Source organism: Choloepus didactylus, chromosome 9, assembly GCF_015220235.1.
Source record: "Choloepus didactylus isolate mChoDid1 chromosome 9, mChoDid1.pri, whole genome shotgun sequence".
Classification (NCBI taxonomy): Eukaryota; Metazoa; Chordata; class Mammalia; order Pilosa; family Megalonychidae; genus Choloepus; species Choloepus didactylus.
The window spans coordinates 53,456,383-53,472,604 of NC_051315.1; the positions used below are offsets into that span (position 1 = coordinate 53,456,383).

The following is a 16,222-nucleotide window of genomic DNA, read 5'->3' on the forward strand; positions in this document are numbered from 1 at the left end:
ATAGGGAAATTACATACTTGTAGACCTTTTCAGTAGGGAAATTATATACTTGTCGACCTTTTCAGTATGATGTCTTAGTATGGTACTGAACATGGGGGCAAATGAATCAGGGACATTTACATTCAAGTTAACCAATACATACCACATATGAAAAACAATATATATATATATATACATATATATATATATATGTATATATATATATATATATATATATTTGTTTTTGGCATTGGAATTATCTATGTCTTATCTAAATATGAAAATTTATATCCCTATATTTTCTGTTATTAAAAATCTTAACCTAGTTTTGTATACTAATATAATAGATTGGACTGTAAGAGTTCATGAGCCACTTCCTTCTTATCCCCTTAAAATACCATTATGCATTCCTTGCATTCTGTATTTGAGTAGTATAATCTTTCTGGATTCAGTCTTATAGTATATGTTTTATGAGTATCTACTTGTGTTCAGTATTTTGCTAAGCCTATGAGAAAATAAAAAAGTATCAGATGTCATTTCTCTGATCCAAGACTGTCCAATTTAGTTGAGGAATCAAGACTATAGAACTTCATGGACTGTAGTCATCAAATAACAAAATAAATGAAGTGCTAGATTTGGAATGGGTCAAGACAGACGGAAGACTGTTTTGCCTGAAAAGACAACATGAGTATAGGCCTAGTGATAGAGCTGAGTGAACTATATGTGAGAAAGAGAAAAAACAGCCTTGATTTGAGAATGAGTATTGAGAAATAATGGTAAATAAGGTTACCTAATGAGATTGTTTAGGCCTTGAAAATCAGGCAAACAAGTTTCAACCAAGGTGTTGCAATGTGACTATAAAGTAAATCAAGCTTAGACTAGGGAGTTATTAGGAGGAAAAGAGAAACATAGATCACAAATAAATGCACAGAGTATGCATCTTTACAATTCAAGATCTAAGTTAGATAACCTTTAAGATTTGACAAAAATAAATAAACAACAGGAGTACACAGGTGGTTAAAAGCGGACTTTGGAATAATATTGCCTGAAAAGTCCACAAATTGGACTCATTTAAGGTGTTACCTAATATCTTTGTGGCTCAACCATGTTTATAATGGGACTAAAAATAATAATACCTATGTGATAAATGAGGTAGGTATTAAATGAGTTAATATATCAAAATTAAATGTGCTAATATATGTAAAGTGTGAATAACAGGTACTGGTACATAATAAATACTATGAATGTATTGGGTATTATTTATATAACTCACCATTTTCCTGGTTTGTGCTTGATGATTTCAAGTTTCTTACATTGTCAACTGCCATCTCTTCATTGCTTGTATTGTATACCATAATACCTGGTTCTCTGCAAAATATGATATTGTATGTTATATATCGATGCCATTCTAAAACACACATGCACACACGATGAGAGAACAGGCAATAATTTCCAAAGACAGATGGACTGAAATAATCATCTTTTTCTGCCAAATTCTGGAAATTTAAAAGCAAAGAAAAAATATAACAGAGGAATTGCTGCTATGCAACATTAGCTTTCATATGGTGGCTCCATTACAAAAAGCAAGATGTAAAAAAGTTTAGTAAAAATGGACACTTTTCCAAAAGTATCTTTATTTTGTTACTATTGGTTATTTGTCTTTTAAAGAAAAAGGAAATTAAATGAAACATTTTAGTCTTGCATCTGGCAAGGTCAACTGTTTAAGAAAGGATGTGGTTTGACCTCACTGATGTCTTCTTTGGTGATGGAATAGTTTAATTTGGAGGCAATCCCATTGAAAATACAGCAAAACTTTGATGAAGATGGTTTATTTTGCCTAGTTGATTTCATCTTTATTTGTGGTGTGGCATTTCAAACAAAGAATAAGTGGACTTTACTATAGCTTTCAATTTCTAGCATCAAGATAGGTATCAGATGCCTTCCAAAACTCTCTAAGATGATACATGTAGCACTTAGTGGGAAGTATATTCTCTGCATCATAAAATTGACTATAAAAATAATATTGGCCATTTAGTATCATACTCAACAAAAAAAACTGCTTTTATATACATCAGTCAATGAAAATCTGTGAGAACAATGTGGTGAAAATTGAAAATTTTCATTGAAGTCAAATCAAAAATAGGCAAAAAACAAAAACAAAAAACCAACCAAACAAAAAACCCCACAAAACCTTAATTATTGAGTCATACAAATTAAGTACGTGTTATGATTTAACTGATGCAGAGGTTATCAGAACTGTCAAACTTGGTTTTATTTGAATACTTTATTGATAAACATTTTTATAATGATGATAAAAAGGATGGACTCTAAAAGCAAAGTGCTGACTATATTTGTGTATAAAATATCAGATCTATATTTCAGAAGACTAATATTAATTAAACAAAGCACCACTAACACTTCTGGCACACAGATAACTTACTGTCCATCTGTGTTTCTAGTTTCTTGTTTTCCTTCCTTGAAGTTTTGTGAGGACTCTACAGTATCATTGCCAAGGGCTGAGTCAGGATCATTTTTTGGTGTATTTATTATATCAGAAGATACAAAAGGAATATCTTGTGACTTCAGAGAAATATTTTCAGCCTGATCTTTTGGCACTTCATGCAGTTCTTCTTTTTCATCTATCTCTTCAAGGCTGAAATCAGAGCTTATTCCACCTACAAAAAAATGCAGATATAATTCTCAATATTAATTTCCTTCACTTATCCTATGCAATACTAGCAAGGAAGTGATTTTTAAAATAAAAATTATCTAGAGTTTCTTAAAATTCTGATTCAAAACTTAGAGTGAAATACTTTTCTAATGGAGAATAATCATGTTAACATATAGTCAGATTGTCTGAGACATCTTTTCTTAATATTATCTTTAGGTGTACAGACAGAAAAGCATGCTATTTGTACTCTTTAACAAACAAATGTGGGAATTTTAAAGAATTTTATTTAAAAATAAGAAAATCAGGTTCTCAATAGAAAAAAATATTAAATGATGTGAGTTTAAGTGAATTTTCAAATAAGTATTTTGGTGAATCTTGCTTTATCATGAAATGTGAAATAATCACTATGATGCTAATGTGTAATATTATGTGTACATGCTGGAATATTCCATCTATGTAGTATGAGTTTATTTGAAAGGTCATGCTGGTTTAGATATAAATATATATTATAAATGATTACTTAAGATATTAATTTCTTGTGGATTACATGAACTGAGGTAACATTTGGCAAATCATTGCTATCCCTATTTCTTTCTAGCCTATCAAAAATGTTTCAGAAATACAAAATTTTTTGTTAAACACGGGGCCCTCACTGAGAAACTGGCTTCAATTAATTGAAGTATGAATAATAGATTACTTATTTCAAAGGTAATTCTTCCAAATAATTTTTGTGGGATTTTATAATTTCATCACTAGAAGCATCATATAGACTTTCTTAACTTATATTTACATTAGCATGAAAAACATCTCTATTACTAGAAAAGCTTTAGAAAAGGCAGTGATTACTCAAAAAAAAAAAAAATTAATTATCCAAGAGAACTTTGACAGTTTGTTGTGTTGACTATAAGTTTTTCCCAAGATTTGTAAATATTGACTCAAATATGTTTTAGGCCTATAATAATAATAAAAAAAATTGAACAGGGTCTGTGAACAATGTAGCTAAATAATTTTGACAAACATTATATTACAACTATTGGTACTTCAACTCTGTAAGTTCTGAGGGAAGAATATTCCCTTTCAAAGAACACAGACATAGTATCCAAAATTTTAGTGCAGTTTTAAGATTTAAGTTCAGAAGTATGAATTTAAGAACTTACAAAAATAAAAACACTTCATCTTTTGAAAGTAAAATTATGTAAAATTATTTTATACTGATTTAATTTTATATAATTTGAATACTTTTATTTTAATTTTTTCAGTCTTTCTGAAGATTGCAATGACTGAAATAAGAGCATAAAATTCAAAATTTATTTAAATTTGCAAAATGTAATATGTGATAAAGAAATGCAAAATAAACTCTCAAAAGATGTTCTTTTGTAAGTTTGTAACATTTTACTTGTAAAGTTATTAAATTTTAAAATTTCACTAAGACTTCTGAGATACCCTGTATATCTTTCTGTAGATGACAAAAATGGTAAAATTGCCTGAAATATTATTCTTTGTTAAAATACAATTGTATTAAATGAGATCTATTCTAATAAATTACCTTTTTAAAAAAAATTTGTTAATTCGAAAAATGCTCACTCTGTGTCAGACACTGTTGTAGCTTCTGCCAGGCAGAACTGTTTTCTCTTTTTTTCATTTTTAAAAAACTGAGGCATAATTACATTCTTTGAGGTTTTATACTACCACAATCATGATACAGAGCAATTCCATAACCTCCTAAAACTTCCCCTATCCCTTTGTAACCAACTCCTCTTTCCAGCCCAGTTGCTGGCAACCAATGAACTTACAGTTCTGCCTTTGCAAGCATGTCATCTGAATGATATCATGCAGTATGTAGCCGTTTGAGTCTGACTTCCTTCTTCTAATATGATGCATTAGATTCACTCATGTTTTCCATGTATAAGTTAGTCATTTCTTTTTGTGTCTTGGAATATTCCAGTGTGGATGAACCATGGTTTAGGAACATTTGGATTTTTTCCCATTTTTGGCATTTATGAATAAAAATGCTATCATAACACACATGCAGGTTTTTGGTGAATATTGGTTTTCATTTTTTCTTGGGAGTGGGATTGCTGGGTTGTATGAAAAATGAATGTTTAAACATTATTAAAAACAAACAAACAACCCTGTCGAACTGTTTTTCAAAGGAGTCACATGATTTTGCATTCCCTCCATAGTATGTGATAGTATACTAATTTTAAATAACTGGTTTGAAGTGATAACGAGTTTTTCTGAGTCACTGAAAAATTGTGTAAGATTATTTATGTCAAAAATTCAAATATTACCTATGAAGTTTTACCTGCCAGCAAAATAATTTCAATTAAAAAAAAAATTAAAAAACAATACCATAGAAAATATGTTATACCTCAATAACAAGAATGTAGCTCAATAAAGAATATATATATATACACACACATACACATGCAGTGCCACACAGTGAAAATAATAAAAGATCAAGCAATTCCCCCAAAAGTAGAAAGCTAAATAAAAGTGAAGGTGAAATCCTTTAGAGCCACTGATTTTATTCATCTCATCTCTTCTCATATTCATCTCCATGGTTAGGAAAAATATCAAACTCTAAATTTTTATAAAATTTCAAGTGAAAATAGGGAAACTAAGATTTCTTTATAAGCTGTATTTACAGAAGGGTTCAACAAGTAACCATATCCATACATCACGCCATCTTAATCTGCATTGAACAAAGTACCAGCAAAGAAAGGCCTCCCACCCACACCTCAGGGAAGCCACGGCTGCCTCTGGCGTCCCAGGGCGCTCACCTGTCGACGTGGGTGTAGTGCACTGTTCCTGGGGGAGCCCAGGGCCCTGCGAGGCTTCTGCCAAAGAGGTAGAATCTGTGGAAACGACACTCAGACAATAGAGTTACGGTTAAGCGGAGACCAGGAAGCAATTCGGAAGAAATCAGACTTGTTAGCTCACAATTATCCATGCATTAAACAAGAAGAGTCCAAAGGGGGAAAGGGAAGAGAAAGAGAAACAATTATCAAGCAAAGGATGAATAACAGTCACACCTTTTCCCAATTTCTAGTTTCACTTACACCGTTTAAGTTAACATTATCCAATAAACCTCTTTTGTGGAACAAAACTGTTTCGTTGATATTCAGGGTAGGAGCTGAGAAAAATCATTACTAGTTATCTAATTGTAGTATTTTTAATCATGAACAGAAGAAAGGGGAATTTTATATAAGGTATATTCAAATTTCAAATTTCTAAATATCACTTAAAGATAGATTTGGGAGTACTTGGGTGCTCCTGAATTCTTCCTATATTTTTGAATATAAAGTATAAAAAATAGGTAGCATTATAAAATTCATACCTATCAATTTATCCCCATGCTAAAGTACTGGAATAATCTATTTTGGATGACATTACTAGTCTACCATATTCAGTTATGTCTACTTTAATGATTAAGAAGTTTTATCATACTTATTCTTACAATAGCTACTAAACAACTATTGTGGAAAACACTAGAAACCAATATTAGATTGAATTATTTTACTGTTACTGGATTTTCATTTACTTGGAGGGAATCTAAAATGCAAGACATATAATGAAAATATTTTTATTATAATAAAATATTTATATCATTAGCATAAGAGGCTATGTATGTTGAATTCATACCTGGGACAATTACTTAAAGAATTGGTGATTTATGACTTAATGTAAGTTTTCTTCTAAACACAAAATACATTTCTAATTATGATGGGTCATTTTGCTGGGGAAGAAGGCCAATAAATGTTAAGAAATGTTAAGGAAAAACAGGAGACATAATAAAGGAAGTACTCAAGATACACTTCCAGAACTGAAATTTTGAGCTCTTTTAGTTTCATACTCTAATCTCAGGGTGAAAAAATCATTTCATGATATAAAATTTGGGAAATGGGACCAAAGAATGTGGTTCTGTTTCATTTCACAGTACTATATTGGATTCAATCCTCAACTGTCATGAAAGCTCTTCCCTTTCAGTAATTACACAATGTGGAGCTCAGGTTTCATACCTGTACTGGGTGGTCCTTCGGTAGAGTTTGCTTCTGAAACACTGTCTGCTGCTAATGACTGCAGGGCTACAAGAGAGAAACAGTGAAACTTACAAACCAGTCAAATCCAAATATGAAACAATTTCTTAACAGTTTAATTTAGTTATTTTTATATAACTCAGAAAGCAATGAACCCTAACCTTCCTAGAAGCCATTTTAAAGTTCAGCTCCGATACAACTAAAATCCATTTTAGCTTCCTGTTCCTACGTGTAGTCAACCCTGGAATGGTAGTATCTTCTGAATAAATTCACCAATATCCTTATTTTAGGATAATGGATCCGCACAGTTTTTCATTTAATTTTGTTATGTGGCAGATTTTAAAAAGCAGTTAAGTGAAAATAATCAGAGACTATAAAAAGCTTAAGTAAATTACCATTTAATAAAAAGACATAATTTATGACCGTTATCATTTCTACTGTCTAGATTAAACAAAACACAAAATAAATTTGATATTAATGTGAAGAGTAACATTACCAGTCATATTACTATTTTCATCACTTTGTTGCAGGGGTATTTTGGAGGGTGGGGAGGGTGCTTTTCGTTTTGTCCTTTTCAAAGATGAATTCCCTAAGGATGTGCTACTGAGCTGCAGCGAGCCTGTCCTCACTATGCCTGGTCCACAGGGAATCTATGGAAAACAAAATGATCAAAGACATTTTTTTATTTAGAAATAAATAAATTTTAGGAAGATGCAGACCTTTATGTGAAACACATTGTATACCAAAATGGAACATAATAGTTACTCATTCAGTAGCATTGTGGTGTGTCTGCCACAGGCCAGTAGCTGGGCTATGGGATGGATATATAAAGGAAAATAAAATATGGTCCTTCTCAAGAAACTTAGGCTATGTTAAGTGTCTGACAAGCAGACAATTAACTATAATGTAAAGTAGAGGATGCATAAGCAATACAATTAAAAACTAACTTTCCAAGGAAAACCTGGAGAAAACACTGGAAGTAAAGCAAGAGGTAGGCAAGGGAAGGATACTTGTGTGTTAAGACAGCTGGCCTGATTAATCTATCTCTTTTTGACACTAATGCATCAGTGACAAACATTTCAAAAATCTATATATCTACCCATGGCAAGATCATTTGAGGTCACTGACTCTACAAAGGACTAACACTCACACTCATAGCATGTGACTATTAGCAGACTCTAAGACAATTCTGCTTCAGCAGGCTGGCTGGTGTCACCTGGCAAATTGCCAGGTCGCCTTGCACTTTTCTTGACAACAAAACTGCTTGAAAGGGCTGTCCATTGTTCTTTGTCTTCAATTTCTCTTCTCCCACTTAAACCCTTCCAACCAGGCTTTCCTAATCACTTGCTCCATTGAAGCTATTCCGATCAAAGTCACTAATGACCTCCGTCCACATGACTAAATCAGTGGCTATTTCTCAGAATTAATTTATTTGACCTATTAGTAGCATTAAACAGAGTGACCACCCTCTTCTTAAAAATGGTCTTTTCCTCACATTCAGGATACCACATTCCTTACTTTACACAGGTCCTACTCAGTTTTCTGTGTTGGTTCCTTTTCATCTCCTGGCATGGATGTGGTCCAGGGTTCAGTCTTTGGACATCTTCTCTTTCCTGTGCTCAGTGTCTTGGTGAGCTCATCTAGTCTCTTGGTTTTGCATAATATTTGTATTTCTGATGAGTTACAAACTAATGTCTCCATCCTCGACCCATGTTCCAATTTCCAGCTGTCTAAGTCCACTTCAAACTTAACATGTCCAAAACTGAGATCCTTATTATTCTCCCTGAACAGCCCCCACCTGCAAGCCTGCAAAAAACAAAAAAACAAAACAACGACAACAACCAAAAAAAAACTGCTCTGCTCACAATCTTCCATGGATCATTAAGAGCAAGTCATTCTTCCATTTGTTCAGGCCAATAACTTTTTGGAGTTTCCCTTTCTTCTCTCTCTCACACTCCTCACCAAGTCTATCCTGATGACTCATCCCTTAAAAGGCATCAGCCACCCACCTGACTGCTACCACAAAGTCCGAATCACCATTCTCTCTAGCCTGGATGATTCTGAGAATCTTCTAAGGGGATTCCTTGCATCCACATTGCTTCTCTATAGTCCTTTCTCAGCACAGCTGCTAAAAGGATCCTGTTAAAACTTAAGTCAGATTAGGTCACTTTGTTCTAAACTCAGCAGTGATTTCCCATTGACTTATAAGACCATCCATGACCACCAGCCTAGACCTCTCTGACCACCTCCTTCTCCACGCCACTCCATGCTACTCCAGCCACTTGGGCCTTCCAGCTGTTCTTTGCATAGGTGCCAGGATTATGCCCATCTCAGGGTCAGCATACTTGGTGTTCTAGTTTGCTAATGCTGCCAGAATGCAAAATACCAGAAATGGATTGGCTTTTATAAAAGGAGGTTTATTTGGTTATACAGTTACAGTCTTAAGGCCATAAAGTGTCCAAGGTAATGCATCAACAATTGGGTACCTTCACTGGAGGATGGCCAATGGTGTCCAGCAAATCTCTGTTAGCTGGGAAGGCACGTGGTCGGCGTCTACTCCAAGTTCTGGTTTCAAAATGGTTTTCTCCCAGGATGTTCCTCTCTAGGCTCCAGCTCCTCAAAAATGTCACTCTTAGTTGCTTTTGGGGCATTTGTCCTCTCAGCTTCTCCGGAGCAAAAGTCTCCTTTCAAAGGCCGTCTCTGAAATGCCTCTGTAAGCTGAAGGTCCTCTCTCAGTTCCAGTGCATTCTTCAGTGTCCCTTTTTGGCTGTAGCTCCTCTTCAAAATGTCACTCTCAGCTGCACTGAGTTCCTTCTGTTTGTCAGCTCATTTATATGGTGCCAGTGATTTAATTTAGACCCACCCTGAATGGGTGGGGCAACACCTCCATGGAAACCATTCAATCAGAGGCATCACCCACAGTTGGGTGAGGCACATCTCCATGGAAACACTCAAAGAATTACAATCTAATCAACACTGATACATCTGCCCACACAAGACTACATCAAAGATAATGGTGTTTTAGGGGACATAACACCTTCAAACTGGCACACTTGGTATTTCCTGTGTCTGAAATGCTCTTTCTTGAGATAACTTAATATCTTACTCCCTCCTTATTTTCATTGTCTTTAGCACATGACACTTTTTCCATAAGCCCTATCCTTTTCTTCAATGCTTCCTATTTCTCTTCATAGTTTTATTTTTATCAACATTTAATAGCTCTCTAAAACTATAATATTGGCTTATTTATCTTGTTTTTTGTCTGCTTCCACTTGGGTTGAGTATATAAAGGAAGTGATTGCTTTTCTCCTATTTTGTTCACTGCTTAATCTTCAGAACAATGTCTAGTTCATACAAGTTTCTCAAGAAATATTTGTTAATTGAAAGAAAGAATGAATAAAATACTACCTTTCTCATTTGCAAATAAAAGGCCTTGATAAACTTTGGATGGGACAGTATGTAAAGCTTGTGTCCTTCCAATCTTACAAGCAATATATGTAAGCACATCTAAGGGAAGTGAACTAACTTATAAGCTGCTTTACAGTCTTTCCACTTACTACATGCCAAGAAACATTTAGCAAATTTAGTATTTTGTAATTCTGTAATATTTCTGCCAGAGAAGAAAAGCCTGCTCCCAAAGACAAAATAAAAATTTTAATTTGTTGTCATCACTGCCAACTGTGTTAGGTATTAAAGAAGAAGGCAGGTCATGTCATAGAGACAGAAGCAGAGTTAGGTCCCTAGCAGACACTTGACTGAACTTGACTCTCGCTAACTGCTCCTTTTAACAAGGGGGCAGGGTGACCGTTGGCTGACTTTTCCAGCAGTCAAAATACTAAATTCTTCTGCAACAGCTGGCAAATGGCTGCAGCCACCAACACACCTCCCCGCAGCCCCACTACTCTGGCCCTTCCCCCAGAACAAACCTGAGATACAGCAAGACAAGAGTTAAAGACTGCCACCCAAACACAGACTTTGATCTAGAGTCACTGAAGTAAACTGTGATTATATATGGATGATAGTTAATAGTACTATTTTAATACTCTTTCATCAATTGTTAACAAAGATAACTACTGTTAAAAAAAAGTACAACTATAAAAAAGTGCTATCATCAATGGTTACAAATGTTCCACACGAATGTAAGCTGTTGGTCGTGCCATGGTGTACCAGAATCCTGTATTTTATGTACGATTTTTCTGTAAAGCCACACTTCTGTAATAAAGAAAAAAAAACTACTCAAAAGCACTAGAAGATGTCATTTTATTTCTCGATGAATTTATTTCTGTAAAGCCCTATCAGAGCATGTCACACTCCTATCACAGGCCTAGCTTACCAGTAAGAAGGCAAAAGATGATCAATAAGTAATTGCTGAATGCATGAAGTAATGGCAGCATTTGATTTTCCTCCTAGTTCCTGTTTCCCACATTTTTACTGATTGCTTTCATGAGGGGTATGATAAAAACCTGTTTTCCCCTTGGGTAAGATTCCCAATCACTGTCACTTAGTGATCTTTTCTATTACCTGATAAAAGCCATTATGACATTAATTTTTTAGGAGTGTTTTAGTTTCTTGACTGCTAAAACAAACACCATACAAGGGGTTGGCTTAACAACAGGAATTTAGTGGCTCAAGGCTTGAGAGGCTAGAAAGTTTGCTTCCTCCTGGTTGTTATCTTCTGGCTGGCTGGCAATCTCTGGGGTTCCTTGGCTTTTTCTGTCACTTGGCAGTGCACACGGCAGCATCTTCTCCTTTCTCTTCTGGGTTCCATTGACTTCCAGCTTCTTGCTTCTCCTGTGGCTTCTCTTTCTCCGTGTCCAATTTCTTTTGCTTACAAGGACATCAGCCATTTTGGATTAAGGCCCACCTTCACTCGGTTTGGGCTCACCTTACCTAATCACAGCTTCAGAGGTCTTATTTACAAAGAAGTTCATGCCCACAAAACCAGGGGTTCGGACCTGAACATGCCTTCTGCGACATGATTCATTCCCCAACAAGAAGTGAGAAAGAGCTCTCAAATTTTTGTTAAACCTTAATAAAACAGACAACATAAAAATTTTTAAAGTGTGGAATTCATATACCTGGACTCACAAATTTTTATGAATCTATCCTTAACTCAAAGACAGAAAAACCAAATAATACATATATCATTTATCAACCTAGAGGTCTGCAATCAACCTATCAGAATAAGCTAACATTTTTGTACAGAATATTTATGTTTCTATGGATAAAAAATATGAAATTTATAGAAATAGACAGATTTCAGTTTTATACAAGGTAAAAACACTTCAATAGCATTTATGAAGACTGTTGAGGAAATGTATATTGGGAGGGCAAAGCCATGGACATTTTGAAGGAACACATGTTTCATAACCTACCCTCACTGTGCAGGAGTATTTTAAAGGTAAATAGATGTACATTTCTAGAGTTGCAATTGGATCAAAGAGACTAAGAAAGACTAAGACAGACAACATTAAGGGAACACGATTGTCATAAGTGAATGTGAAGGCATATTTACGGGGCATGTCGTCAGTAGATTCCATACTGTGATTAATGGTTACAATTTATTAAAATTTATGGTAAAATTGTAAATTAAACAACTGGTGTAAGATGGTCCAAAGGCAGAAGTTACAAAGGAATAAGAACAGTGAGTTTAAATAATCAATAACAGATTAATGACAACGATACAAGTTTGTTGTTGGGAAATGAGTGATAATAGTGCTACTGTTCAAGGAAATAGATTAATATATAGTTTTGATTGTCCCATGAGACAGAAAGGCAAGAGGCTGTTAGAAAAGAATGTAAATCAGCTAAGAAGCAAACAAGGAAAGAAATAAAAATCAAACTTGGAGTTATTTGGTGTTAACTAAAATATCACTATTAAGATTAAAATAGAAGAACCCTTAGCCCTGAGGAAGGGGCACTCCACATCCACTGCAGTAATCCTTTGCTTGACTGAAAGCCTGAAGGAAAAGATGCGGCATTTAAGTTACAAGTCCTCGGTACTTCTAAATAGATGGTAGCCAAGAACACTGCTGTGTATTATGGGATATATACGTAGGATATGTTATCTAACACACAAGACTAACACTAGAAAGTAGACTTACGAGACTACTATAAGTTACGTTTTGTTATTTAAGTAATATACCTGAGTTCCCATATAAAGTGTTAAAAAAAAAAAAAAAAAGCTAGTAGATAGCTGCTTTCTAACCATTCTTTAGCCTTATTTTTCTGTGCACTTCAGAAGTATGCTCCTAATAGACTCTCAATAGTTCTAGTCTGTTGGAATGCAGCCCAGTATAATAGTAAGCAAACAAATGGAATTTGGAATCAACAACCAGGGTTTGAACCAGGAAGCATGCTATTTATTTTCTCTGCAAACTTCAGCCCCCCACCCCATCTATAAAATGGGAAAAGTAATAGTACCTCTCTCCGAAGGTGGCTAGGATACTGAAATGAAATGGCATATGCAAAATGCTTAGCACAGTGCTAACACACAATGCATCCTCCATAAATGCTAGCAAATATTAGTTCATGTAATTTGTCTATTTCAAAGTACGTGAAAGTATTTTGTAAATAAAACATACAGATGACAATGATGACTATTATATGGAGGTTAAAGTAAAAAATACCGATAAAAGAAGGCATTTTTTCCTAAACTGTACTTTCTCTTTGGTGGTGGGGGTGAGGGGATCCCTTTGGATTCAGTTTCAATTATAATCAACCTTAAAATCTCAACAGTGTCCACTGATCAGGCTTATGTGCTTAGTCCACTGCGTAAGTCAAATTCAATGTGTGTCTTGTGTGATTGTGAAGACCCTGTGGATCACACCCCCTTTAGCTAGTATATGGATGAGTAGAAAAATGGGGATAAAAACTAAAGGACAAATGGGGTGGGATGGGGGGGATGATTTGGGTGTTCTTTTTTCACTTTTATTTTTTATTCTTGCTCTGGTTCTTTCTGATGTAAGGAAAATGTTCAGAGATAGATTGTGGTGATGAACGCATAACTATGTTATCATACTGTGGACAGTGGATTGTATACCAGGGATGATTGTATGGTGTGTGAATGTATTTCAATAAAACTGAATTTAATAATAAAAAAACAAACAAACAAAAAAACAAATTCAATGTGTGTCTAAAAACTCCATCTTTAAGTTAGCTTCATTATACCTTTAAAAGAGTATAATGAAAGTTAAAAATTTAACATCAGTATATTACATTTTGGTAATAGGTATAAGGATGTGTGTTACAGTTTATAAATTTGAAATATTTCATAAACAAATTTAATGTGAAAAATCAAATTTAAATAATTTTTTACAACTGTCTTTAGCTTTTATCACCAATATTTCCTTTGGCCAATTTTTCAGAGAAATTTTTAAAAGAGGTTTGAGATTAAATTATTTTTAAACCAAAAGGCTTTTCAAAATGAGAAAACAGAGGGGTTTCTATGTGCATGGGGAAAAATGCTTTGGTTAATGATTAAAGATATTCAATTGTTTACTTTAGTTAGTCACTGATAAGTCTGCCTGCTCCTCTAGCAGGAATGTACACCAACAAATTTTATGGTCTGTGAAAAGGAAAATGCTGCATGGAGAAACAGAATACACTAGCGACAAGGTCAAGTTGAAAGCAATGCCAGATAGTTAATCCTTCAGAATTCACACACAGATCAGAATTCACTGGTTCAAAATGGAACTAAATTTAGCAGAAGAAATTGAATTAAATGGCATTTAATAGATGTACTGAGTACCAGAGTTCTGCACTAGTTATTAAAGCACCTATTAATCATAGTTTAATATTAAGATTTTGGTCAATGAAATCAATATATTCCGGATAAAAAGAAGAGTTAAATGAAAATACAAATGGAGAAATTTAAAAAAAAATCATTTAAGGGCTAGAAATATAGTAACCCAACTTCACTGACATTTTAAAGGCTTCTATTAGAGGTTTGTTTATTTCTTGTTTATAATATAATTTCCACATGAGGGGACTGGAGTTAGAGGAGGGAATCTAAGCAACAGTTGTCTTCAAACTAATATATTTTTTCTTCTTATGAGAAAGGTTCACATTTTCTTCTCGAACCTGGACATTCCCAATAAACACTATTAAATATTATCAAATATCTTATAATTAACATTAAGTATATCCAAATTTATTATAAATTATGTCCCAATGAGTAAATTTTCTATATAACAGAAAATCAACCTAGTAGTTTTTCTTTTAACCCTTGATGGATGAATTCTTTCCAAAATAATTCTACAACTTAGAAAACAAGTCTGTTTAATTCAACTTCAATATTATTATAAATATAATTATTATACTATTATGACTATAATACAGGAAGCTATATGATATAGGCAAAGCTGTGAAGGCAAGATTTTTTTATTATAAAGAAATCAATTAAATTGCTGATGTGATCATAAAATTAGCACAATCTCATAAGATGCAAACAACACATACATCGAGGAGGAAAAAAAGAAAAATCACCCTAAATTCCAACAAATGTAGGTCATCTCCCCGCACAGAAGTTTTGGTGTCCAGCCTCTTACACATACCTTTTATACCTGTGCGTGCACGCGCGCGCACACACACGCACACACACGCGCGCGCAATCTGGTTTGTATTGCATAATAGAATGCATACCATTTTTTAGTTTCTTTGGTTATGATGATTGTTTTTTTTCGTTTTTTTTTTTTTTACAAAATGCTATTTTTAGGTGGTGGGCAGGCAAATTTGTTTTCAGCGCCCTGAATCTCCCTGTTCTAAACTCTTTCCCCCTTCATAGGCAATTTCTCCCCACTCCCAAAAATCTAGGACACATATATTCTATTTTCCTATTCTCTATATAAAGCTGTTCATGAAATCCTTCATTGACATCACTGAAAATCTTAGCCTGTCCAGGACAATTTAAATTAATAAAAATCATAACACATAAAAGCAAAGGAGCTTAAGAAATAGTGGTAACATTTCCAGTGGCAGACAACTGGAATTAAGAAAAGAAGATGCAAGGCAGTAGTATCAGCATCTAGAGCTCTTAATTCACCCTATGTAAATAGTCATCTACTCTGCCAATTTTAAGGCTGTTTCTGTAAATCTATTGAAATAAATATTCTGAGAGGAAGCAATAAGATTAGAGCTGGGTTCACTTATGGCTGTGCTAAATACCATCAGCACTAGTGATCTGTGCTTTTTTTTGATTATTAACTAAAATTAAACCCCCACTGAGGATGCTAAGTGGCCAATCCTGCCTTGATTTCTCTCAAAAGTAATCTAGTTTTAAATTCATCATTGGTCAGTGATAAAATTTGTATCCTCTGGTTAAAAAACTCATTAATCTGAGCATGTCTTCATCAAACTTTATGTCTTGTTCCTCTATTTAGTGATGATGTCCAAAGCACTTGTGTTGACTTTTGTGTTATAGTCAGGAGTTCAGGGAGAGATAAAATATCAGTTACTCAATGTTTAATTTTCCTATTGTACTTTAAGGTCCAAAAATCCTCAGAGGAATAATACCAGGACTAGACATCACTAT

At 34.1% G+C, this 16,222-nt stretch overlaps 1 protein-coding gene across 2 annotated transcripts in view; it reads right to left on the bottom strand.

Annotated features, from left to right (window-relative positions):
* COBLL1 (cordon-bleu WH2 repeat protein like 1) overlaps positions 1–16,222 on the bottom strand; it is a 155,953-nt gene that overhangs the window by 15,766 nt on the left and 123,965 nt on the right. For both annotated transcript variants that reach the window (XM_037848748.1, XM_037848749.1), the window contains exons 8-12: positions 7,187–7,340; positions 6,673–6,738; positions 5,434–5,508; positions 2,420–2,654; positions 1,253–1,347 (exon numbers count right to left, since the gene is read on the bottom strand). In XM_037848748.1, coding sequence (XP_037704676.1) covers positions 1,253–1,347; positions 2,420–2,654; positions 5,434–5,508; positions 6,673–6,738; positions 7,187–7,340 — 625 coding nt within the window. The remainder of the gene's footprint in view (positions 1–1,252; positions 1,348–2,419; positions 2,655–5,433; positions 5,509–6,672; positions 6,739–7,186; positions 7,341–16,222) is intronic.